At 39.5% G+C, this 26422-nt stretch overlaps 3 protein-coding genes, 7 non-coding genes and 1 pseudogene across 13 annotated transcripts; 10 read left to right on the top strand and 1 right to left on the bottom strand.

The window, feature by feature from the left end:
- Positions 1-452: 452 nt before the first annotated feature.
- ttc22 (tetratricopeptide repeat domain 22) lies at positions 453-6025 on the top strand. Its single transcript, XM_040129464.1, has 8 exons — positions 453-715; positions 2113-2413; positions 2904-2959; positions 3046-3161; positions 3399-3517; positions 4757-4918; positions 5254-5406; positions 5489-6025. Exons 1-8 carry the CDS (start codon positions 453-455, stop codon positions 6023-6025), a joined length of 1707 nt encoding a protein of 568 aa, XP_039985398.1.
- Positions 6026-9084: 3059 nt separating this feature from the next.
- LOC120790701 lies at positions 9085-14266 on the top strand. Its single transcript, XM_040128514.1, has 6 exons — positions 9085-9151; positions 9273-9460; positions 9670-9828; positions 13559-13664; positions 13789-13976; positions 14066-14266. Exons 1-6 carry the CDS (start codon positions 9085-9087, stop codon positions 14264-14266), a joined length of 909 nt encoding a protein of 302 aa, XP_039984448.1.
- Positions 14267-16086: 1820 nt separating this feature from the next.
- On the bottom strand, positions 16087-22534 carry ttc4 (tetratricopeptide repeat domain 4). Of its 4 annotated transcripts, none has more exons than XM_040127854.1 (11): positions 22422-22534; positions 21729-21852; positions 21437-21554; positions 21156-21317; positions 20915-20992; positions 20038-20162; positions 19811-19897; positions 18762-19003; positions 17966-18050; positions 17504-17586; positions 16087-16864 (listed from the first exon to the last, which is right to left on the bottom strand). In XM_040127854.1, the coding sequence occupies exons 2-11, from the start codon at positions 21837-21839 to the stop codon at positions 16765-16767; spliced, it is 1191 nt and encodes a 396-aa protein (XP_039983788.1). In that variant the 5' UTR covers positions 21840-21852; positions 22422-22534; the 3' UTR covers positions 16087-16764. The 4 variants fall into 4 exon arrangements, with proteins under 4 accessions (XP_039983788.1, XP_039983787.1, XP_039983786.1 ...); XM_040127853.1 differs by having other exon boundaries at positions 22365-22495; XM_040127852.1 differs by having other exon boundaries at positions 16088-16864; positions 21729-22014; positions 22365-22455.
- Positions 22535-23890: 1356 nt separating this feature from the next.
- LOC120791391 lies at positions 23891-24009 on the top strand (annotated as a pseudogene).
- Positions 24010-24207: 198 nt separating this feature from the next.
- LOC120791455 lies at positions 24208-24323 on the top strand. Its single transcript, XR_005707685.1, has one exon. It is a non-coding gene; the product is annotated as a 5S ribosomal RNA (ribosomal RNA).
- A 197-nt stretch (positions 24324-24520) lies between these two features.
- LOC120791415 lies at positions 24521-24639 on the top strand. The gene has a single exon (XR_005707645.1). It is a non-coding gene; the product is annotated as a 5S ribosomal RNA (ribosomal RNA).
- Positions 24640-24836: 197 nt separating this feature from the next.
- On the top strand, positions 24837-24953 carry LOC120791437. The gene has a single exon (XR_005707667.1). It is a non-coding gene; the product is annotated as a 5S ribosomal RNA (ribosomal RNA).
- A 197-nt stretch (positions 24954-25150) lies between these two features.
- On the top strand, positions 25151-25269 carry LOC120791429. The gene has a single exon (XR_005707659.1). It is a non-coding gene; the product is annotated as a 5S ribosomal RNA (ribosomal RNA).
- Positions 25270-25466: 197 nt separating this feature from the next.
- On the top strand, positions 25467-25583 carry LOC120791438. The gene has a single exon (XR_005707668.1). It is a non-coding gene; the product is annotated as a 5S ribosomal RNA (ribosomal RNA).
- Positions 25584-25780: 197 nt separating this feature from the next.
- LOC120791420 lies at positions 25781-25899 on the top strand. The gene has a single exon (XR_005707650.1). It is a non-coding gene; the product is annotated as a 5S ribosomal RNA (ribosomal RNA).
- Positions 25900-26095: 196 nt separating this feature from the next.
- Positions 26096-26214, top strand: LOC120791433. The gene has a single exon (XR_005707663.1). It is a non-coding gene; the product is annotated as a 5S ribosomal RNA (ribosomal RNA).
- Positions 26215-26422: the final 208 nt, after the last annotated feature.

A 26422-nucleotide genomic window follows, 5' to 3' on the forward strand; every position in this document is an offset into this window, starting at 1 on the left:
TAGTTGGTATTTCTGTTACAGAGCCAAAAAAGTCAAAAAGAGACAGACAAAGAGCCAAGAAAAAACAGTTCAGAATTATTGTAATCTCTATTTTCAAAAAGAAAAATTAATAGATATGACTAGATTTTATTTATATATGCATACCAAGAACGGTATGAATAAGAATAAAGAGGGAGAAGTGATATAAACAAGGTGAACTGGAAAAAACATTTATCCATAGTTATCAACTGTCTCTCCCTTAGATTCCACTCCCTAGTTACTCCCAAGCCTAACCTGTTCAACCTGTCTGCACCTGGATGACAAGAGTGGGTAGGTGAATTTTGTAACAGTAGACTGAACTTTAGGCTGCGGAAGAAAAGGTATTTTCTTGTGTAGGATTTTGAGTTAAAATATATACGGACAGGAATTTGATTGTGTTTCTTTAAGTTTCTTCTAAGGAGGAGCAGGAGGCCATGGAAGCAGACAACACAGACGACATTGAGTCTCTCATGGAGGACATGGACTATATCCCCGGTCACTTCCACCTGGACCTCAGCCTCAATTGTGATCCTGTTGGGCCTGTAAAGCTGCGACACAGGGACACTTATCTAAAACAGGAGACTCTACAGGGAGAGCTAGAGGCTGAAGTTGGATATCTCCAGTACGCTGTGCGAAATCTCCTGGGACTGCTGGCTTTTCACCTTGAACAGCTGGACACATCTGAGGAAATATTTAGGTGATTGGACACTGCTATCATTAACTTGAGACATTGCTGATGCATTCAAAAGTAATTCTGTCAAGTCACGTGTTTTTTTTTTAATTCTGTAGCACTCTGTTGACTAGATCAACCAGCCCGGTTGCAATTTGTCTTTTATGTATGCCTCACCTTTGTAAGTTTACCGAGAACCACCTCACACTGAATGCCTAGACAGCACGAGGCAGCACAAAAAAAGTAATCTGACCTTTTATCAACTACAGTAAAACATCAACCAAAATCAGGACCACCCTGTCATAATTTCACAGCAATCTTACACAGGATAGTTGACAGATGGTAAACAAAAGGCTGGGCCACATCATCAGGATGCTGTATAACTAACATACTGTTCACAAAATTACCACAGACAAGTGGCCTTTTAGACTTTATAAAAAATAAGATTCACAAGCATCTTACCCATCTTACCCATCACCTGATTCCATTTCTAATCAAGGGCAATCTTTACATTATTTTATATTACTTCTATTTTTTATTTTAATGCTTCATTCAGTGGATGCTTATGAACTATACATAATACTGTTTTACTATTTTAGAATACTTCTTAAATCTAAAGTATGCATCTGTTCTTGTACTTCTTATTTGCTGCTGTATCCCTTCAAGTTTTATCTTATCACAGTAACACCAATGTCATGAAAGATAAGCTCAATGTAAATATTGTACTAAGACACAAGATAACAAGAGTCTACAACCACGCTAGCAGCTCTGTGAGGCTGCTATGGCACACTGGTGCTTTGAGCTGTAACATCACCAAGCCAACATGCTCACAATGTCAATGCTAAGATTTGCTAATTAGCACTAAACACAAAGTGCAGCTGAGGCGGATGGGAATGTCAATAATTTTGCAAGTATTTGGTCTCATACCAAAGTATTGGACAAATTCAAATTTTGAAAAGTTAAGGGATCACCAAATTGATCTGAGTTCACCCTGGGGTGGACATGAATGTGTGTACTAATGGCACACATGGCAATCCATCCAATAGCTGCCAAGACATGTCACTAAAAGCCAAAATTTCCACCTATTGGTGGCACAAAAGGAAAAGTCAGGGGGTCACCAAAGTCGCTGGGATTCATCCTCTGGGGAGCATGAATGTGTTTACAAACTTTCATGGTAATCCATCCTGTAATTGTTGAAAAATTTCAGTCTTGAGAAAAGTGGAGGACCAACCGAGCAACATACAGACCGAAATTGTCATCCGTAGAGCCAGGCCAAAATGGTTTAAGTTGAATGTATTATAATATATTATTGTCAACATAAGAATGACTTACATCACGGAATATTTTTAAATTACTTCTAATGTTCAAGACCTTTATAGGGGATCTTTTTAAAACCTCTATCTCTGTGTATCTTGGCCTTCCAGAAGCATTTGTAAAGAAGACCCTGGGAACCTCAATGCATGGGCCAACTTAGGCTATGTGTACGATAAGCTGGGGAGAGAGCTGGATGCAGGGGAGTGTGTGGAAAAAGTGTCCCACCTCATGGGTTTAGATTCTGGACAGGCCTCTCAGGAAGAGACCAGACTACTGGCGGCCCGCTGCCTGGCTGAACAGGCCTACGTTTATCCATATGATGTGGAGCTGGACAGCGAGGATGACCTGAGAGAGAGACTAGCTGCAGCACTGACATTGTACAACAGAGCCCTGGACTATGGGGGACAACTGGTGAGAAGGAAACACACACATACTGTAAAACTCAGAATAAAGCTGAAAATGTCCATTTAATTGCCAAGGATTAACATGCAGAATATGAATTTAAGGATGAGCACTGAAACAATGACTGGTTAGATGATGAGTCTATATACATCATTCTGTGGCTCATAACCTTACTGGGATTTTATTGGTTGGTACTTCAATCAAGCAGTGTTAGTAATCATTTTATGACTGAATTCATTGCTCTTCCATGACTCACCTTCCCGCAAAGTTTTGCTGAAGTTAGAGGACATGGCTTTGCTCAGAAAATGTTTTAATATGAAACTTAACTCTCAGTAACGTGGAAACAAAACAAAAATTCCCTCAAAATCAAGCCAAGTCAGTTTTATTTTCATATTCCAAGATCATATACAGGTGATTGATCTAGACAGGTATAAAACTGTCCTCATTTCAGGGTGAAAAATTAATAATCTTAGTTATTATTGATATAATGTTTTTACAGATACCAATAGCGGAAAAACGAAGCTGGTATTTTAAAATGGCAACCCTCTATATAAGGTACAAAACTGACATCAAAAGATTTTGACGAATAGCTACCGCACTATTTAATGCTTTATGTTTACCAAGTTATTCTCGCCATGCAGATTAGATGACATAGTAAAGACCAAAGAGGATGCTGAATACTCAAGACTCTCTCACTACAATAAGGGACTGAAGCTTCTCAAAGAAACGCTCAAATCTGAGAAAACACTACATAAAGGTAAACACGGTTTGTTTCTGTATGAAAATATCTGCTCTGTTGTGCTTAAGTAAAGCTGCAATAAAGCAGTGTAAAATACTCCATTACAATTAACAGTCCACAACTCAAAATGTTACTTAATCTATTGCATTCGACCAGAGGCCATAGGTAATTTAACTATTGTCAGAAACTTTGTTTTAGTAAATAAACCAGCCTCTGCTCAAAGAAAACATTCGGACGTCTGATTTCTGTCCTCAGCTCTAGCCTGGTGTTATATTGGCATCATGTTGGAGAGGAAGGAAGAGTTCACCACTGTGCCCATGTCTATACATGACTGTGGATACTCTGCCTCTGACCCTCTAACCTGCTATGGAACTGTAAGTTAACATCAAGCTACAAAAAACAAGTGAGGACTGTTCAAGCTAGACCTGCTTTACAAGTCCCTAAATCTGAAAAGCTTTTTCCTCTTGTTAAATCCAAAAATGAGAATAATTTCTGTCAATTATCCTCAATCGTTCTCCACTGGCAGTTTGTTTCAGTCGAGCATTCTGTTGCCAATAGTGGTTGCTACTAGCAACAGAATGTGCTAGTAGTGGTTGCTACTAGCAACAAAATGTTCAACCATTACATAGCAGTTACACTTTAACTGACATTGTTTCATTCCCCATTTTGTCAGATCTGTGACCAAGCAAATACTGCGAGGCATCTTTTATCCAGCTACTCTCTAAATGCCCTTTGTGAAGCGTTATCAGTGGGTACTCCATTTGTAATAGCTATTCTGTGACTCTTGTTTGTAATTTGAGATATTAAAATATTTTTTTCTGTAATCAGTACTGACCAAGCTAGATATACTATATGTTAGCTGTCTGAGGCTAATGTGTTACTAATACAACATTCTAGGTAAATGTTAAATTACTGTTTTTACTTTGTTTTCTATCACTCTTGTGAACTCTTAATTAATGTGTTGTACTTCCTATGGGAACCTGATATTCTTCCACTGGCGATCACTTCTTCCCGGCATGAAGGACAACTAGCTTAATTTAAAAGCCTATACTTATGTAAATCCACTTTTTCTTGTAACTAAACTATCATTAATTCATTTCCTGTTTCCGATTTGTAGTCACTATCATTTAAGTTTTGGTTTTCACACTTCAAAGGCCAACTGCTGTCTTCAACCTTTATTTGTAGTGTGGTTAGTGCTCTTTTTAGCTAGCTGTGGAGCTACACACATGGTGAGGACAGAAGATTGAGTTTGATGTGATATCTGATGAGATCCGTTTCCCGGGCATTCCCAAAGACCAACACTTTATACTAAAAATGTTGAGATTAAAGTACTTGTCCCATTATATCTCATATAAACATCCTGTTGAAATACTTACAGTGAGGTAGATCAGACCAGCTTTTGACGAAATGTCTTCAAGAACTTCAAGCAAGTCCAGTTGCCTTTCCATAGCACTTACAGAATACCCTGACCTGGATGACTGAGAATCTTCACAGACATATATGTCTTAGGTTTTATTTTACAGATTTACAGTGGCAACAGCTACCCTACTGCTGCATAGAAGCTAGACCCCTGTATGTGCTCCACCATTACATAAAACTGTCTGTGTTTTCAGGCCATAAATATGGCCAGTGATGATGCATTCATCCTGAACCTTCTGGCCAAGGTCTTCTTTCTACTGGGTAAACATGAGATGGCCACAGGGATCAACAACATGGCCCTAAATGTGCTGCCAGACCCAGAGCTCAACTGGCAGGCTTACTGCGCCCGCGCCAAGGTAATGTAGGCGAAGAACATCAGGTCAATGTCAAAACTGAGCCAGCAAGTTCCAGTCAATTACTGTGTGAAATCCATTTAATGCTTTATGCTTTGATGCAGAAATCACATACTTGTGCAATTAGATCTAATGTTTCAGCTGTTATATGCTATAAATGGTTATATTTTCTTATATCTATTTACAAATGGTAACAATTAATTTTTTTACTCCATACATATATCCATACATATATAATGTCAACATATATATAAAATATATATGTTGACATTTGATGAGATAAGATGTCAAAAAAATGGTTTATAGTAAAAAATTTTTTATAAATCTGTTCCTTTTAGATCAATATGATGCTCTATGTCAGGGACCTGGAGAAGGCAAAAAATGGCCAAGGTGGAATCCCAGACCGACAGAGGCTAACTGAGGCCAGAAAAGACTTGGACAAGGTCCTGACTGTACGTCCATGTCTGCGGACTCACTTAGAGATGGCACAGGTAAGGGCATAAACAAAAAAGGAGCAATACAGATAGATTTTGTATAGCAATAGAGTTTTCAGATCCATGTCCTCCTCTTTAGGTGTACTACTACATGGGTGTAGATGCACTCCAGGAGAGCCTTTTGGTGGATGAGGGAGCGGTGAATAGTGCGTTGGTGAGTTTGTCCCATGCCCTACAGTTTAAGCTGGGTGACAGCTTGCCAGACCTCCATGTGCTCAGAGGACGCTGCCTCCGGCTGAAAGGCGAGGAACAGAACGCTGCAGACTGCTTCAAACAGGCCGTGGAGTTAGAAAGGCCAGGAAGCACAGACACCACAGCCCTGCGCTGCCTCCTACAGGCCCTCCTGGCTCTGTTCATGCAGGCAAGCCCTGATCCCAGTCCTGCCATCACCCAGCTGGAGATGTGCGTGAAAAAGGCAGAGGAGAGGTACCCGAAGGACATTGTGAAGGCTGAGCTGAGGTGCCTTTACAGGACGAACACGGCAGAGGTCACAGAGTTATCCAGGGCTGTGATCAGGACAGGGCGGATGGATCTAGTGAGGAGGCTACTGGAAACAGTGGTGCCTAAACAACTGACTAAGAAGAGACAGATTGCAAGGTCTTTCTCCTTCACATGAGGCAAATACGTGCCCTTAATAGATACAGCCTACATTGGACTTTGATTTGTGAGAAGGGAGAGAGTTGCTCAAAAACTTTGGAGGAGAATATCTATGCACTGCTGCCAGGCTGTTCAATGAGTCTGAGTCACATAAGCCTTTGACAGCACCTCTCTGAGGTAACATATGTAAAAAATATTAGAAAAAAGTTACATACTGTGGCTTTAACATAACTGGCAAAAGGTTGATAATGAACGAATCAGCAACATTTTCACCTACAACGTAATTCGTTTGTTATTCTTACAATATCCACTTGTTGTGACTAAAGCATGATAAAACAATATTGATGATGTTTGATGATTTGATGTTAAGTTGCAAAAAACAGTGAATCTGCAAAACCATGAAACACTTCTTGTCTTATCTAATTTACACTTTATCAATTTGTTTTCTTAAACATAAAGTTGGAAGAACAATAAAATGTCAAAAACTGTCTTAAAATTGAACACACACACATTATTATTTTGAGACATTATATTCAACATTGTATTCCAACCATGTGCGAGTTTAAATAGAAGTATTTTAAAACATACTCAACATCAAACCTCTGGATGTAATACTAGAAATACCATAGCAATACTATTCTTAACAAGTATTTTTTTTTTCTTTCACTTCTTTATAGATCCAGGTTTTGCTTTGTTCATTTTTAGTGATCAACATGTTAGTTAAGAGGAATGTTTTCCTCTTAACATTAAGAATAAAGTGACAAACAAAGGGGCCACTGGCAGAGTTACCATCAGGTAGCTGCAACAGGGAAGGAAACTTACTATATTGACTATAAAGTCCCACTGTGGCAAAAGCGTATTCCCCTCAGACCATCTTAAATCCATGTTGGGTGATTATTGTAGAGATTTTGTAGTAAAAGATGGAACATTTTACACTGCTCTGTTATTAGAAAGCCATGCTATTGATCCACATTTCACTTCGTCTGCGTTTATGTTGTATTTTTGCCATTGTGTATGTCCTGATTCAGATGCATCATTTGCATCATTTTGCAACATTTTGCAACATTTGAAAACGTTGCAAAATGGAATGTCAAACTCTGATTGGCTTTGTATTGTGAAATGTCCACTTTTTATTTCTACAGACAGTGTTTCCATGTTGAGCTGTGGTAGAGAGGTAGTAGAACAAAGAGAGAATATTGTTATAAAAATAGAAAGATTGGGAGATATACAAATTTGATTTGACTAACTCTCTTGTGAAGCCTCACATTAGCTTTTGCTGAACTTGCATTTTTGGGCAGCATGAGAACTGTGGATTTTGTCCCCGATCTCCTATGGTGGAACTGCAGAAGGAAGGGATCTCTTCACAGCCAGTATCGATAGAGGGAATGATTGTAGTGACCTATAACGCTTTGAGTGTAAATATGGGCATCTGAGGACTGCTTTAAGATGATCTTGAAAAAAATGCGAGTCTGGTGTGTAGGCACAAGTTTTGAGTCGTTTTGGGTGAACGATCTTTCACCCTTCATGGCTGTAGGTGAGATTTGTGATATTGTAGTTTATTAGATGGTGATGATGACGTGAAGAGGATGAAGGAGACTCCGCTGACACCGTCTTGATTGCATATAAAGGTTTATTACAAAGAAGTACAGCGTCAAACCAAGAACCTGCAGGTCTGCTTGTGAGAGCGTATGAAGCCGATGAACCGCTCTGAAAATCAGCCTTGACCACCAACTCTTAGATAAGGCAGTTGTTTTCCTGAAAAACGTAACTAACATATGGCTTTAAGTCCAAAGCATTTCCGCCTATTCAGACTGCAAGGCACCCTCCGAGGACCTTTGACCTAGGGCCTTTGTTTAAACACATAAATTCACTTCTACATATGTAACCATACACCTCAATATCTATACAGCAGCCAGCTGGTCCTTATACATGCGTTTGTTTTTGTTGTTTGGATGAAATAACAGGAGTATATTTGTGTATAAGCAATGGAGACATCAAACATGTTATCACAGGTCGGATGGAGATGGAGATCTATTTTTAAGTCAGATGGGCTGTGCTGAAACTACTGTCAGTGTTTAAGTCAATTTCCGTTTCTGCAACTTAGCCAAATGCACGGTGTGTGGCTGAGATACAACATTTTTTGGCGCTTAAGTGGCCGACTGGTTTGCCACACCTATATTAAGTAGAAAACCATTTCCACTGAAATCTTAGTGTGTTCATCTCTCTTTGCACTTACATTCAGGTTCCGCAACATTGTTTTTGTGTAGTTTCACACCCTTTTTAAGTTGCTCACTCATCAAACAAGGCATATTCTTTCACAGCTCTCCCAGGTGACAACAAGGCTTACGCCCTTAATCAGGTAGGAGTTTTATGTTTTCTGGCTAAAAATTTGATCTATTTATCTTAAAAGTAAAATGAAAGCTTAATCTGTAGGAGTTAAAGGAACAGAACATTTGTAACATACAGTACAGACTAACCCTGCACAAAAACTGAGGCTTAAAATACAAAAAGACACAAAATTAACATTAGGTAGTCAGCACGGTTTTCTGTATTGCTGTGATTTTAATGCTTATATATGCAGATTCGTTTTATGCATTTACAAAACTGAGGGCACAAAAGGTCCTGCAGACACTTGCTGCTGTTGTGGTCATCCTTGCTACAGAACCTATGAATGGCATATAAATGGGCGTAATAGCTGGCTATAGGCTCTGTAGTGACCAGCACCAGCCGGTTAGCTGCTAATCTAGAGGCCATAAGGCTACCCTAATAAAGTCACCGCTGTTAAAACAGAAGTGTAGCTTTTCATTAGAGACACACTTGCATTTCACACTAATTGTCTTTATGCGAGACATGAACGAATTTGAATTTCTATGAAACCAAGAATATCAGGATTCTCATTAACAGGCAAATTAATAAAATAAGGTGCTCCAAAAGGTGTTCAGATCATTGACTCATGAGGATGAGTATGTGTTGTAGAAACTGAATGTCTGTGAAGTGCAATGCAACACTATTTTAGAAAAGGATTTGTGTGTGTAAATAGGTTCATTACTCTCTATCTGTGGAAAAGTTCGACAGCCAATGGCATCACATTCCTTGACAAACTGGAACAGTACCCTCTTTGACTGTTGTGATGACATAAGCTCTTGTAAGAATAAACTCCAGAACTTCATAATAATTTCATATTCATATTACATTTTTATGTCATTTCTCATTCATATAAAGCAACTTAGATTGTATGCCGCTATATTAAAACTCTTGTTTTTCAGGCTGCTATGGTTTCTGGTGCTGCCCTTGCCTCGCCTGCACAGTTTCAGGAAAGTTTGGAGAGAACCGCTGTCTCCCATTATGTGACATATGCAGCCCCGCCATAACAGCATCCTTTGGAATACCTCTGTGTGTTCCTCCCGCTGCCTTGGCTATGAGGGTTGGCATTCGACACAGATATGGTATCAAGGTATGGAAATATAGAATAATTTAAAGGATAGATTCACATTTTTTTCAAGTTTATCTTAAACCAAACTTTGTATGCCCATATGTACCTTAAAAGAGTTTTTGACCGCTGTGGTTGTTCCCCACTGCCCCTACTGGCAGTGGAGCGATAGCAAATGAGGCAAGTTCATTGGAAGTAATGGGGGACAAAATTACCATTTTGTTTTTCTGCAGGGTTCTCTTTGTAAGGACATTGCAACTTCCTGTTTCTGCTCCTGGTGCTCCTGGTGTCAGATGCATCGTGAGTTAAAACATCGCAAGAAAACCCCCGTCGTTGTCAACATGCAGCCTGCTCGAGGGGCGAAGGCTACTAGAAACCCACCTCCTGCTGGGGTTGTTGTGGCTTCATACTGAGACTTCTCGCCGGGCTGTCCCATCTTGTTAAAGAAATTTGATTGAGCAAAGATCGATTATCTGTGGTGTGATCATTTTGTGGGGGTTCACTGTAAAAGCTGATTATTACTTGGTTAGCTGTGGGGCTGAGAGGGAGAATACAAAAGTCAGAGGTATAGTTTGTTTGTATCAGTAAAATCCAAGGATGTGATTGTTTTGTGTCCCCATGCTGGATGTTGGTAGATATGAGCAGTTACTCCTGGTTTTAAGAGAGAAATTACTTATCTGTCTTAATAAAAGTGAGCTACTGTTGTAAACTAAGGTCTAAGATCAGAGGAAAATTCACAAATGTGCCTTTGAGTGTGAAAGACTGCATGAGAGCACTGTTCTGACTAATTTTTTGTCCTTACATGTTACTGTTTTAGGGTTACATGTATGTTGAAGAAATTATGCATAATTAATACACACAACACTGTGTCACTGAGTTTATCGGGTGGCTTTCTGGAGGATTTTTCTAAAACCCAAGTAAAACTGTTCAGGACATAATCACTTACAACCCCTATGTGTAGATTTTATTTGAATAATTAATTTTATCTGTAGTAATTTTCACTTTAAAATGATTGAAATTTTTTTCCTGGAAAAAATGCCATTTATGTCAAATTATGCAAAGGTTTTTCTTTTTAGAAAAAAAATGACAGTCCCAGTCCTTGCACAAAAGAATAACTAATAAAACACTTGGACCTTGGAGGATCAACATCTCCGTGACCCACATTTCCTTCTAGGGATTCTGACCCCTAGATGTCTCAGGGGATTAGCCAGACAAGTCCCAAAGAAAGGGGGCTGCTTGAGCTATTCAGGGTCAGGCTCCGACAGGAGGCTGGTATACTTGGGAGCAGGAACATGTAGGTGGCTGGAAAGCAAACCAGGGTGCTGGCTGGGAGGCTGGAAGGACGGGAGACTGGCCTGCTAGTCAGGCAATGAAACTTTTAATGATGGCTTAAAGGACACTTCCTTTTGTGCCGTCCTTACAGCAGCCTCTCTGTACCACCAACCAGCGTCCTTCCTTTTCCATTCTCCATACAAGCATATAAATACAAGGGTATAAATCAACTCATTAAGTTCATCCTCAAGAAAGTGTTTGCTGGGTCCATGGTTTGGTCAGTTCATACTGTCACAATGATGCAAGAACCTCAGGGGAAAGGACCCAAATCCAGACATATAAGACAGGCTGATGCAAATTTAACATACAAAATCAGGCTTACATTTGGACAGGTCAATGAACAGGTTGGCAAGTTGACAGGGAAACAGGCAAGAACAAACAACAGGATTTGATACATGAGAAACGCAAGGGATCATACACAGACAAACTGATCAAGAAAAAAATGGAACACAGAGACTTAAATACACAAGGGAAGAAAGGGTAATTGGGAACAGGTGAAACACATCAGGGCTGGGCAGACAATCACAGAAGAAAGGAAATATTACAGGAAGTAAAAAACCAACTAGCACACAGGGGAGTAATTACAAAGTAAAACAGGAAATAACAATAGACCAAAGAGTCACTCAGAGGGCAGTTTGTGACATAGTGAGTAACACATCACTGCACAACACTCTTCCATCAATGATAAAAAGAGTTCTCAAGATATTTCTGGAGAGACCATGTTGCTACTGCAACATGGCAGGAGAAGAGTTTTGTATTTATAAGGCCTTAACTGTCATCAAATGTCAGAAACTGGGGCACACAAATGAAAGCTTCTGAGCTTGTCGGACGCTCTTATTCCAACCTGTTGATATTTTGGTCAGGTCATGTCATCAGGAGTTGAATCCAGGGAAACACCCTGCAGCAGTTTACTCTGACTTGTCAATGAGTTTAAGCTACAGTCTACAGTGATCGTGTGTTCTACTGCTGTTGGAGACATAAAAATAAAACTAATATTTAATCACTACAATGAAAAAAAATATGGGCATAGAAAAAAGGACAAATAAAACAAACTCTGACTCCATAAATAAATAAACATTAGATAAAAGCAAGTATAGAGCTGAAGAGGTGATTTGGATTTTTTTTTTTTTGGAATATATTTAAACACAAATACCAAATGAAACTCCAGCACAAGCACATGAAACAGCCAGTATTGGTTTGTGAATGCCTGATACAATGTCTTTACATATACCATCACTTGCAGGAACCAAAGTTCCCACGTAACCACTTAAAATATCAGATCTTGGATGACTTTCAACTGACTTACAAAACCTGATTGTGCTGCTCCCATGACCTGACTTTAAGAGTCACATCTAGGTCAAAGTCCAAACCTTTTAAAATGCTTCAGATTAAAAAATGTATTCTAATGAATCTTCAAAACCACCACAACCTTTTCCTCCGCGCTTATGCTTCATCAGTGTCTCTTCATCTGACCAGTGTAAGAACAATGAAATGAGAATACAATAATACAATAAATGATAATACAAATTTAAATCTAACTGACATACTATTCTTAGAATGTACTTTTGATTTAATTTCTCTGTGCGAACAGATTCAGGTTTTGCAGCATTGTTTACTGACATGGACAAGAGGTGATAAAATGTCCATGTCAGCTGACTGACATGGACATTTTATCACCCCTAATTTGGCCGATCCTTTCATTCATTCACAGCTTCAGAGGTGCCAATAGGTTGTCTAGCTCATTCAGGTAAGACCTTTAAGTTTGCTCAGAAGAAATTTTACATCATTATGCTAAGATTTAAATGAAATGTATTAGTCACACGCATTAGGTTTTGACAATACATATTAACCTCACCAGGGAAAAAGAGGCATCCTGGCTCTTTCTAAATGTTACCATTGTTTTCAGAGCATACTGTGTGATCCAGTAGTTAAGGGACTTCATATGTTTTGTAAGTAAAATCTTAATCTGTACAGTAAATAGTAACTCCAGCTGTCAGAGGAATTTGGTATGGTAAAAGCATAAAGTTGCATGAAAAGAAAATAGTCAAATAAAGTACAAGTACCTCAAATTTGTACTTAAGTGTAGTTCTTGAGTAAATGTACTTAATTACTTTCCTCCACTGCTCGACTGTGAGTTTAAGGTATTTAACTAAGGTGTTTAACTATCTGATGTGTTTAGCCAGTGCTCTTGGTTTTCATTATTTTTCATTTTTCATCAGTCTGCGTATCCTATTCAGAGATTCCCTAAATAACAGGGAAGAGATTTGTTTGCCTTTTGCCTGTTATACTGCAAGTGGTAATGTGTTAGTTAAGGCTAAACACAGTATATTGAATCAAAACATGATTGCCAAAGCTGAAATTCCTTTGCCCTGGGTCAAAAAACAGTGCTGGGGTGTTATTGCTGTCAAATTGGACACCATTGTATTACTCACATTTCCTGATAAAAACCACCTCTCCATTTGACACGTAAACAAAACGTATTAGAAAAATATACGTATTTATGTAAACTTTGCTGTCACCGTTTCAAATGTTCTACGAAATCAAGAGGTGGAAGGTCTGAAATCAAGCTTCTTGTTTTCTCATGAGCAAGTTTTGCAAAGAGGTGCTCCAAACTCTTATCAGATCTTCTTCCGTAGAGGATAAATATGTGGTACAACAATGGCATTTTCAGACATGTGCTCCCATTGAATTAATGGCTAATGCTCTTATCTTGGATATGAGCTGCTATCATTGTACTGGTGTCTGAGTTGTTTTTTTTTTTTTTCTATTCTCATGTCTGTGTGTTGACAGGTTCATTGTTCAATGTCAATGGCTATAGTTCAACAACCAATCGCAGAAATACCCTTGACAGACTGGAACAGTGGCCTCTGTGACTGCTTTGAGGATGCGAGTTCTTGTAAGAAACAAAATTTGTCAAATTTGTACTTTTTGGATTCAATTTGTAGAGCCTTCTTTAGTAATACCGAATTACTTAAGAGAGTTTGACCGACTCTGTTGGTCTACTTCTGTGGGTTTTTTAGGCTGCTATGGTTTCTGGTGCTGCCCTTGCCTCGCCTGCACAGTTTCAGGAAAGTTTGGAGAGAACCGCTGTCTCCCATTATGTGACATATGCAGCCCCGCCATAACAGCATCCTTTGGAATACCTCTGTGTGTTCCTCCCGCTGCCTTGGCACTACGGACTGCCATTCGAAACAGACACAGTATCAAGGTTTGATGAATGTAATGCTGATGTACAGTGGATTTCACATGACGTGTTCAATAAAAGTGAAGCACATTTATTTACTCTGGTCTCTGCAGGGTTCCATCTGTAAGGACATCGCAGCTTCCTGTTTCTGTGTGTGGTGCTCCTGGTGTCAGATGCATCGCGAGTTAAAATATCGCAAGAAAAACTGCACTGTCATTGTCAACTTGCAGCCTGCTCCTGTGATGATGGCTGAGAGAAGCCGACCTCCTATTGTGCTCGTGAACCAACCAGGAGCTATCGTGACTACACACTGAGATTTGTGAATTTTCGATTCAGCTCGTATCACACTGCTGTGTGTCTTTGTTACGCTATGTATTTAGTAGTGAAACCCAACCGCACACTGAGCTTCATTTTTGTGTACTAAATCTTATACTTTTTAAGCCTCGACACCGGCGACAGCCGTGGTCGGAGGCATTATGTCTTTGGGTTGTCTGTCACAGTCTCGTGAAAGCAATATTTCAGGAACGCCTTGAGGAAATTTCTTAAAATTTGGCACAGACATTCACTTGGACTCAAGGATGAACTGATCAGATTTTATTGGTAAAAAGGTCAAGGTCACTGTGACCTCACAAAGACTATTTCAGATTTACTTAAGAATTAACACGCTAATTATTCTATGACAAAATTTCACCCAAATGTCTAATAGGATAAAATGAAGTAATGAGATTTTATATCAATCACTGGTCAAAAATCAACTTCAATGTGACATCATAATGTCCTGCAAAAACACTTTTCTGGCCATTATTGAACACCATAACCTGTTGCACACACTGAATGATCTGATTCTCCTCAGGAGGAACAATCTGCTCTGTCCCTATTTGAAGAGGGCCTCAGTGTTGTGAGTCCAGTCCAGTTTTTTACTGATTTGACCTGTAGGAGTCCACCCTCTTCACATCCTCTCCCAGAATGACAACCAGGACAGGGGGCCTCCTTGGTTTTGCTGAAATTGTGCTTCAGGTTATTGTTGTTGCACCATGTGACAAAGCTCTCTATCAGCCCTCTGTAAAAACAGTCTCTAGGCGAAGGCAGCATGTTTCTCAGTGGAAATTATTCACTGGAATCATACCTGTTAATATAGTGATAACTTCCATTTTTCCAAAAAATACACTTAATACTTTAATACATTATTAAATTCCTTGAAAGTCTTCACTACATATGAGGCTGGACAGATATGGATATAATCTCCAATTTGACTGGCTGGCAGAGACATACAGATTGTAGTTTCTGTGAGCAAATATTTTCATAGTACAGCTGTCAATGATTTGTCATCAGATCAGGGCTGTGACAGAACAGGGCTTGTGACAGAAATAAAGGGATTGGTCTTAGATGCTTAATAACATCTTTCTAAAGTAAAGCGGTCCATGGGATACTAGAAAAGATAATATTATAGCCAACCTGCAGAAGGACTCTGCTGTTGGAGTGACAGTTTTCCTAAACACTAATGAACTGTATAATGTGGCCATGCTGAAATATACTAATAAGAATTTTTAAAAAATCATAAAATTACATTACAAACTGAGGAAACCGCTACCTGAAAACACTTCACCATCTTCTACTAGCCTTCTCCTGCTTTGTGGGCATCAGTTATTTTAATTTTAAGAGTGCTAGGCAGCTGCTTCGAGGAGTCCATGGCTGCTGCTGGTTGGGACAAGGTCTGAGGAGTCAGAGTATTTATCAGGCTTTGAAATTTGCCTCACCTGGCGTTTGCAAACGATGACTGGGAACAAGCCACAGCCCTGCCAAGCTAATTAAGGCCTGAGACCTTGGTAAAAGTTACCTGAGAGCTCGAATCTCTTCGGTTGCCCAAATGTTTGAATTGCGCTACTTTCCATTTTTTCCTCTCTTGAATTGTACAAACACAAAAAAAAATACACTAATCTTGCTTGAAATGTTGTAACGAATGCTTCATTAACTTTATGCCTTTTGGAGATCAGTTTCTCTTTTAAGCAGATGAACTCTCCCTCCTGTGAGAAGCCAAATGCTGACAGCACAGATCTTGACACAAACAGAGCTTAAGGGAACTCATGCATGGCTGAGCTTTTTATTGTAATGAACTGTAGCATATCAACAGTACAGGAAGACGTGCTGACACTGCTAGAAAAGTTGCTTAATGTACACCGACTAATTCATCCGAACTCATAACCAGGTAAACCACTTTGGAAGAAGAAAGTCATTTCTCCTGTAATCACTGTCACACATTTTTCATCTGTGTAGTATTCATCAGTATGCAACAGTCATAAATGTCAGGAAATTTCCTTCTAAAACTTATTCACACCTCTTGCTTTCACATTCAACTCAGTCCTTTGTCAAGCATTACTGAAGAAATAAAGTTTAATAATGAAGTCCAAATTAATGTCCTTGGTGGATAATAAAGCTAAACTTATGATTCATTGCTTTTGTTGTTGATCAATACTGAGACTTCAAGAACCAGATTCAGGGACATACTGTACTGTTTAGGAAGGGACTCAAACAGTCCTATTTTAATGTTTAGTTTCAAACACTTGGTCAAGCACTTGGACAAAATCCTTTCCATTGTTTTCAATCTGCGTTTTTATCTTTGAACAGACAAGATACACAAAGAATCCACATGCATAACTTTTAGAGAACTCATTTATTTTCTATTCATTTACACTGATATTTGGTGTAGACACATATTTGCCATGGTGTTTTCTTTTCGAAAACAAAGTCAGTCTTTTGGGGTTGAAAAGAGAGTTTTGTGTATTAAAAGTCCAAGATTTGAAGGCCCATGTTTTTACAATCCATGTATTTTCTTTCCTGTTAAAAACTGCTTTCTGAATGGCGAGCCATTTACCAAAACGATGAAGCTGGGAGTGCCTGCCTTAACAAAAAACCTGTTAACAGAAAAGAAAGGTCAGTGAAGTAACTTAAGAGAGTGAAGCAAGTTAATATAAAGGAAACTCTGACACCAAGACACAAATATGAATAATATAGGTAATATACTTATTACTTTGTGTACACTACGGCCACCTACCAAACCATGACTGGCACAATCTCATCAAATTAAAAATATCACAGGATCTGCCTTGTTGCTTGCTTAATGAGGAAACACCAGCTGACAGAAAGAATTTTAAAAGTAATTTGCACGGTTCTCATTATGTTTTTGTCTATTTTTTTTTTTTTTAAATGACTGCACAAACTCGGATATAATTAATAAAAAAGACCAAATTGGGCCTACATAACTTAACAACTAAAATAATTAAGATATTAAGGCATTTTGAACATAGGGGCAGTAGAGGAAAGGCCAAAAGTTGCATATGCGTATAACAAATTATAATTAATTTAAAGCTAAACCTTTAGCCAAACTCAATTTAGCCCTAAAAAGACAAGATGCAGCATCTGGTTAAAATATCAATTACAGGAAAATAATGGACTCCTGCGAGCTAGTCAAAACTAAGCATTCATATTGGCCATGGTATAAATAAAAAATGATCACACTTTATGGAAGCCACGCTTTATCGAAATGTATTTACCTTTTATGCTGCAAAACTCTTAAAAGTGACGTCTCTGGGTTTACTTGGTAGAGTGACTCCTTCTCTTCATCTTCAAAGTACAGCTAGAAAGTGAGGAGAGGTCAAATGTGGTTAATTAGAATTAAAAATCATTTAGTGTCATTTAATTTAGCAATATAACAGCCCTATTTTTGTTAATGAAATATAATCATTTTGACAGTTGTACTCTTGACTATTTATTACTGTTCATTACTTGCACTTATCAGAAAACAGTAGTTGAATTATTTAGCTATGTAGTCTTGCTATGGTTTGTAAGAAAAGAGAAGTTTAAGGATGCGGAAGACACACAGTATCTTACCTTATTCAGGACGACGGTTTGAATTATTCTTGACATTTCTTGTGATAAAATACAACAAGGAAAAAAGAAAAAAAAATGGAATTCTGTGTGTGACGGCACTACTCAATGATGCTAAACATACAAACCTGCAGATTTTGTGGGTGGTATTTTCTGTCCGTGTCCCAAGGTGGGAGCCCTTCTCCAAACATGACCGCCAGGTGATCAACGAAACTGAACGAGTCAAGGCAAATAGAAAGATACATGAGCAATTTTTCCAGTTATCTTTACAGTGTGATTAAATAAAAATACACTCCTCACTTATTAATGTTGTATTTAAACAAATATTTCATATAAAATTGTGTTTTTTTAAATTGTGACTGAGGATATTAAACTAAACATTTCTAAGCATCAAATGAAGGCTATGCAACTTTTGTTGAACAGTGACACCTGGGGCCAACATGTGGCAACTACACCACAGATTAGAATTGTGTATTTGCTTGTTTTACTTTTGTGATAAAAGCTTTGAAATATTTGTCTGTTGGATCGTAAAACACAGTGTAACAGTAACAGATGTAGAGAAGAGACAGTACAAAGTTACATAGCAATATCCATCTAAAGTTTCTTGACATTAGCTACCATAAGCTACTAGGCATTACGAAATGCTTATGAATTCAATTTTTCATTTCTTAGAGGAAAACTGTGTTAATTTTTCTCATAAAGTTACAAGGTCTGAATTCAATCAGCAGAGTCATATAATAGGTATTCCTGCCAATCGGATCCATGTATTATAAATACTTTGGACACAGAAAACACTGCATTATGAAATGTAATTTTTCCAGTTAGCTCCGATAAATTCAGGGTAGATCTTGATTACATAATGAGCGCACAAATAGCCCATATCCAAACAAAGTCAGAACTAGGAAAAAAGATCAAGGAGCTTACCAGCTGCTCTCACAGAAAGCCGAGATGAAATCACTCTGCTGGTGTTCAGGATAGAGGAAGAGGACAGGCCAGTGCAGAGAGCCCTGCTCGTCCAGGAAGACCTGCGCTCCTGTGGCCTCCTGAGAGCTGAGGCCGTCCAGGCTCAGCTGTGAAATCGCTGCAGGGGAGCCTTCGTCCTCATCCTCACTGTCTGAACCACACCGAGAAGGCTTTGCAGACTGGAGAAGCTTGATGCCTCGATCCTGTGTAAAAGCATACAAAAATGTATCTGATCATCACCGGGGTAAAAAAAAAGGTTCTACGGTTAGATTTTACACTGCATTAACATACATTTATTTGAGACAGAATTAGTGTTAGATTAAACTGATTGTTTCAGTTATAATATAATGATTTTCAAATACAAATGATTATGAAATGTTCCACAAGATGCTTAACTATCAGTCCCCAAATGAGTTATCATGCTTGCTTGTGACCAATCCTTGTGTGTTATTATGACAATCCAACAGACATTATGCATTAAAGTTTGGTTTTCAGCCACTCTGCTTAATGGGGGAATAGGCTGTAAAGATTTGGTTGAATAGTTGCCTCTGTTTATTTATTGGTTATTGCCATGAAGTCAGATTGGTTAGTGTTTTAGTTTAATTTGAGTAGAATCTGATTAAAAAAGTCAATTTTAGTCAATCTTTGTTGTTTTACTTCAATTTGTATTTACTCTATCATGCTGTAAGCCCACTGTTCCTGTCAGTTTCATTAAAAACCAAACAGATGTCATTGATCAGCTCAATTACTGTTCTGTAATGAGCTTTTTTTTTAGGCAAATCTAGAACATATACATAATCCATAAATCTTGAATGCAACTATTTACATTAAATAAATATTAATTTTCAATTAGTCCTGGTTATTTTCAAAAACCAAACGTGCAATTCATCAATCTAATGAGATACTTTGAGAAGCTGATAAATGGAAGTAGAGTTAGTAGTTAGTTTGTAGGACTGAAATGGTTAACTGGGATCAAAATTGGGTTTTCATTGTCATCTCAGGATTCCTACCTCTATAGCAGCCAGAAGAGCTTCTTTCTCACCATGCAGCTTTTTTTCTTTGGCTGTGGCCCTCCTGGCATCTCTCTCTGCTGCCCTCTAAGGAACAAAAAAACAAACAGGGCTTTGTGCATGAGTGAAATTAGCGTCAAAACAATACAGATAACTGCCAACAACACAATGCAGCCTCCGTATAAAGCCTTCAGCTCAAAGTCAGTTGAACTCAGTGGTGACCGTACCTTGTGTTTATTTGCAGCAGCTCTCAGCTCCTGCAGTTTCTTGTCGGAGGGATGGGCTTTCAGCCCCTCATCACACCACCGGATGGCCTCTGAAAAGTTACGCAGCTCTATACAACACTGAGCTCCTGCATAAACATATACAAGGGATTTACATGTTTTTATCATTATCATGATCATGATTTCTAAACATGGTTATATTCTTAAATTTTTATAGTTTCTAATGATGACTATGCACTGTGAGAGGAATGACCAATATGGCCTCCAAAATCCTCCGTCATGGTATATGTAACTTTATAACACTGTATTATTATATACTGTACTACAATAATATTTACGGAAAATAAATTGAGGAAAAATGAACTATAAATCTCAACTTTTAAGCAGATATGGAGTAGGCCTGAAAATGCTAAGAAATTAGCAATCTGAACATGTGAAACGCATTTTTAAGAAATGAATATTGCGATTACAGTCCTGCTCAGTAATTTGCACCACAATGATCCAATTTATCCAAAGATACTAGAAAGACAGCCGCCACGAGATAAATGGCGTGGCAAAAACACGGTGAACATATCATCTCACAGTGCATATTATTGTATTAACAGAGCATACACTGTTTAATATTAAATAATGGTAAACCACATATTGTCGATTTAAATGAAAGGTATTGCAAGATAAGATAATCATTTATATATATTTATTTACAGATGATTTTTTAAATATTTATTATGATACTATGAATTGTTAAATTGTGTTATGAGTACTCTTTATTGTTCTATTTTGTTATCATAATAAATAATAATTACTAAATATATTTAGTGATTATTATGTACCAAGTAGACACTAATACAGATGAAAACCCTGTATGTATGTTGCACACCTCTGATCAAGGCTTTGAGGTGGTCTGGTTTGATCTTCCTTGCAGCTGCAGCATCATTCATTGCAGAGCGCATGTTACCTGTGTGAAATTAAGCAAGAAACCCCGGCATTGTTTTTACATGGAAAATAAATAAATGTCAGTCTTTGTAAGCATATGCATCACAATCAATATCCCCAGTGCTTAAAATGCATCTCTATCCTAGTAAGCTGTTAACGTGAGATAAATAACGAGAAATCCTCACCCAGATGAAAGTGTGCTGCAGCCCGGTTGGTGAGAAGAACAGCACTGAGGTCCTGGTCACCACATTTCTTCTTCAAACCTGCTGTGTAGGACAGTATGGCCTTTTGGTAGTTCTTCTCTTTGAAAAACGCATTCCCCTCATCTTTCAGGCTCTTTGCTTGCTCTGGGGAGGAATTAACTCAATCATGAACCGTTTCTAAAATTTAGGAAGATGTTTTCTGTGAAGACAACTCCAACAGGCTTTGCATAGGCTGCAGGAGCTTAAAGCTGTGGACTGCTTACCCTCGGGAGGCCTGTCTTCATCATGAATTATGGCCTGGAGACAAGCTAGTTCGGGGTATTTTTGTGGGTCAATCTCTTCAGGGGCTGTTTTCATGAACATAGGTACTTTATTAAACTCCTGGATGAGCGGATGAGACAGAAACAGAAAGGTCAACATGGATGAACAGAAACGTTACCTCTTAGCTCGCTGGCTAAAGGCAAGAACGAAATTGAAGTTGTAATAGGTCACTTAACATAGAAATAACTTTCTGGCTAATGTCGACAGCCGATAGTTTCTATTTGTTAGTGTTACCTCTTCCCAGTTGTCCACACTGAAGGCATTTTTATATCTCTGGGTCTTGAATTTGTCCATAAACTCGTCCATGCCGTCGTCGCTGTCACTTTGCACCGTTGAAGACGCCATTTTCGATCAAAATCTATTTTTTAAGGGTAGTTTTTGTTGTTGTTGTTGTTGTTGTTGTTTTCAGACCTTAAATAAACTATGACATGAGGTTTCTGCCGGTAACCCATCATCTGTAATAACGTTGCCGATTCTAGAAGTTACCCAGCTCCTTGTTTACACATGTGCACAGCCGGTACTACATAGACAGTGGTCCGTGCAGAAACACAGTACTGTGAGATTATTTCCACTTCCTACTGGACAACATATAATGAATGTAACGTTATAAAACCGACGGGGATGAAAAATAAATGACTACGTTTACACATGTACTATAACATACTTAAAGGCATACTATGCAGGATTATCCTAAAAGAAACAATGCATAGACTCATACAAAAGTAAACGCTCTCAGTCGTTTCTTATGGGTGACTGAAGTGAGTGGCAGTATGGCATTTTCTTATTTTCTATTTATTTTGCAGTGTTTCTGAGCTGCGAACTTTGAGCAGTGAGTGTTTAGCCCACAGCCAACAGGCGCGTTCGACTTACTGCGGCGTTGCGCGGCGTTGCAACGCGCCGAATTAACGCGTTTCGCGTAGCACTCACAAAAATAGATGGCTAAATCCACATGTTCCCCCTCCGGACTGAAACCTTCGTGGACTTCCGTCGTACGTAACGTGACGTTCTGACCGTTATCGCGTCGAGCCTGCAATGGCGGGATACTGCAAGGCTGACCTGCAGGCTACATACATTTAAATACAGAAATGTGTGTAAATAAGGACCGGACAATGGCTACATAAATTGGTTATTACTTAAATAGGAATACCTTATCTCTCTATCTCTATATATCAATCATTTAAGGACCACAATAATGAAACACATTTTGAATACCTCTGTAACCTACAGTTCTACATATTTCTATATCATGCTGAACACATTCAATAATAAATAAATAAATAAAAATACATTTTAGGCGACGGTTTTTAAAACTACGCCATGTCCGTCATATCTGTCTTGCATGACCTCCAGCAGGCCACTGGTGTGAATGTCTCTGACCAAACAATCACAAATAGACTTCATGAGGGTGGCCTGAGGACGTCCTCTAATGGGCCCTGTGCTCACTGCCCGTCACCATGGAGCTCGTTTGGCATTTGCCATAGAACACCAGAATCGGCAGGTCCGCCACTGCGCCCTGTGCTTTTCACAGATGAGAGCAGGTTCACCCTGAGCAACGTGACAGACGCAAAAGGGTCTGGAGAAGCCGTGGAGAACGTTATGCTGCCTGTAACATTGTTCAGCATGACCGGTTTGGTGGTGGGTCAGTGATGGTCTGGGGAGGCCTAGCCATGGAGGAACGAACAGACCTGAACAGGCACCCTGACTGCCATGAGGTATCGGGATGAAATCCTTGGACCCATTGTAAGATCCTACGCTGGTGCAATGGGTCCTGGATTCCTCCTGGTGCACGACAATGCCCGCCCTCATGTGGCGAGAGTGTGCAGGCAGTCCCTGGAGGATGAAGGAATTTGTACCATTGACTGGCCCCCACGCTCGCCTGACCTAAATCCAATAGAACACCTCTGGAACATTACATTTCGGTCCATCCGACGCCGCCAGGTTGCACCTCAGACTGTCCAGGAGCTCAGTGATGCTATAATCCAGATCTGGGAGGAGATACCCCAGGACACCATCTGTCGTCTCTTCAGGAGCATGCCCCGACATTGTCAGGCATGCATACAAACACATTAGGGCAATACAAAGTACTGAGTACCATTTTGAATTGCTGCAACGGATTTTCAGCAAAATGGACAAGCCTGGTGCATCATTTTTTCACTTTGATTTTGGGGTTGTCTTTGAATTCAGCCCCCTGTAGGTTGATAATTTTCATTTCCACCAAACGATGTGGCATCCTTTCGTTCCTGACACATTACCCAGTCCATATCAGTATAGATATCCAGAATGAGTTTTTTTCCCATTGAGATCTGATGTGTATTCAAAGTATTCCTTCAACATTTTTCAGCAATGGTACATGAGTACACGCCGATGCAAACGGTCTGCTTGTAAGCAGGGTGTTTGCTTACGGTCATACCACCCTGACCGCGACTGATCTCATCCGATCTCGAAAATAAAGTAGCATAGGGCCTGGTTAGTACTTGGATGGGAGACCGCCTGGGAATACCAGGTGCTGTAAGCTTTTTACTTGACTTGACATCCAGAAGCAGACACTGTTGCTACTTCTGGGGAGACATTTTGAAAGAGCAGGAAGTCTTCTTACTCATTGGAAAAAAAAAGAGAGTCAGTCAGAACACATTTATTTAAATGAAAATCTTCTACATATCCACTGTCAAATCCCTACTCCGCTATAAAACCTATGTTATTGAGCAGTGTGTTTGCTTACGGCCATACCACCCTGAGCGCCGATCTCGTCTGATCTCGGAAGCTAAGCAGGATAGGGCCTGGTTAGTACTTGGATGGGAGACCGCCTGGGAATACCAGGTGCTGTAAGCTTTTTACTTGACTTGACATCCAGAAGCAGACACTGTTGCTACTTCTGGGGAGACATTTTGAAAGAGCAGGAAGTCTTCTTACTCATTGGAAAAAAAAGAGAGTCAGTCAGAACACATTTATTTAAATGAAAATCTTCTACATATCCACTGTCAAATCCCTACTCCGCTATAAAACCTATGTTATTGAGCAGTGTGTTTGCTTACGGCCATACCACCCTGAGCGTACCCGATCTCGTCTGATCTCGGAAGCTAAGCAGGATAGGGCCTGGTTAGTACTTGGATGGGAGACCGCCTGGGAATACCAGGTGCTGTAAGCTTTTTACTTGACTTGACATCCAGAAGCAGACACTGTTGCTACTTCTGGGGAGACATTTTGAAAGAGCAGGAAGTCTTCTTACTCATTGGAAAAAAAAGAGAGTCAGTCAGAACACATTTATTTAAATGAAAATCTTCTACATATCCACCTTCAAATCCCTACTCCGCTATAAAACCTATGTTATTGAGCAGTGTGTTTGCTTACGGCCATACCACCCTGAGCGCCCGATCTCGTCTGATCTCGGAAGCTAAGCAGGATAGGGCCTGGTTAGTACTTGGATGGGAGACCGCCTGGGAATACCAGGTGCTGTAAGCTTTTTACTTGACTTGACATCCAGAAGCAGACACTGTTGCTACTTCTGCGGAGACATTTTGAAAGAGCAGGAAGTCTTCTTACTCATTGGAAAAAAAAGAGAGTCAGTCAGAACACATTTATTTAAATGAAAATCTTCTACATATCCACCTTCAAATCCCTACTCCGCTATAAAACCTATGTTATTGAACAGTGTGTTTGCTTACGGCCATACCACCCTGAGCGCGCCCGATCTCGTCTGATCTCGGAAGCTAAGCAGGATAGGGCCTGGTTAGTACTTGGATGGGAGACCGCCTGGGAATACCAGGTGCTGTAAGCTTTTACTTGACTTGTCATCCAGAAGCAGACACTGTTGCTACTTCTGGGGAGACATTTTGAAAGAGCAGGAAGTCTTCTTACTCATTGGAAAAAAAAAGAGAGTCAGTCAGAACACATTTATTTAAATGAAAATCTTCTACAATTGCACTGTCAAATCCCTACTCCGCTATAAAACCTATGTTATTGAGTAGTGTGTTTGCTTACGGCCATACCACCCTGAGCGCCCGATCTCGTCTGATCTCGGAAGCTAAGCAGGATAGGGCCTGGTTAGTACTTGGATGGGAGACCGCCTGGGAATACCAGGTGCTGTAAGCTCTTTACTTGACTTGACATCCAGAAGCAGACACTGTTGCTACTTCTGCAGAGACATTTTGAAAGAGCAGGAAGTCTTCTTACTCATTGGAAAAAAAAGAGAGTCAGTCAGAACACATTTATTTAAATGAAAATCTTCTACATATCCACCTTCAAATCCCTACTCCGCTATAAAACCTATGTTATTGAACAGTGTGTTTGCTTACGGCCATACCACCCTGAGCGCACCTGATCTCGTCTGATCTCGGAAGCTAAGCAGGATAGGGCCTGGTTAGTACTTGGATGGGAGACCGCCTGGGAATACCAGGTGCTGTAAGCTTTTACTTGACTTGACATCCAGAAGCAGACACTGTTGCTACTTCTGGGGAGACATTTTGAAAGAGCAGGAAGTCTTCTTACTCATTGGAAAAAAAAGAGAGTCAGTCAGAACACATTTATTTAAATGAAAATCTTCTACAATTGCACTGTCAAGTCCCTACTCCGCTATAAAACATATGTTTGTGAGTAATATGTTTGCTTACGGCCATACCACCCTGAGCGTACCCGATCTCGTCTGATCTCGGAAGCAAAGCAGGATAGGGCCTGGTTAGTACTTGGATGGGAGACCGCCTGGGAATACCAGGTGCTGTAGGCATTTTTCAACTGCGTGCGCTTTACAACTAGCGGAGAAAAGTGCTGCTCCTTCTGAGGAGACAGATTCTACGTAGCACGGAGTCTACTTATTCATCAGTAAATACGGAGAAGGTGCAGACGGAAGGTATTAAAGATAGTCAGTCAACACACATTTATTTAAAGGATAATCTTCTACATATCCACTGTCAAATCCCTACTCCGCTATAAAA

This window comes from Xiphias gladius, chromosome 6 (assembly GCF_016859285.1).
Source record: "Xiphias gladius isolate SHS-SW01 ecotype Sanya breed wild chromosome 6, ASM1685928v1, whole genome shotgun sequence".
NCBI lineage: Eukaryota > Metazoa > Chordata > Actinopteri > Istiophoriformes > Xiphiidae > Xiphias > Xiphias gladius.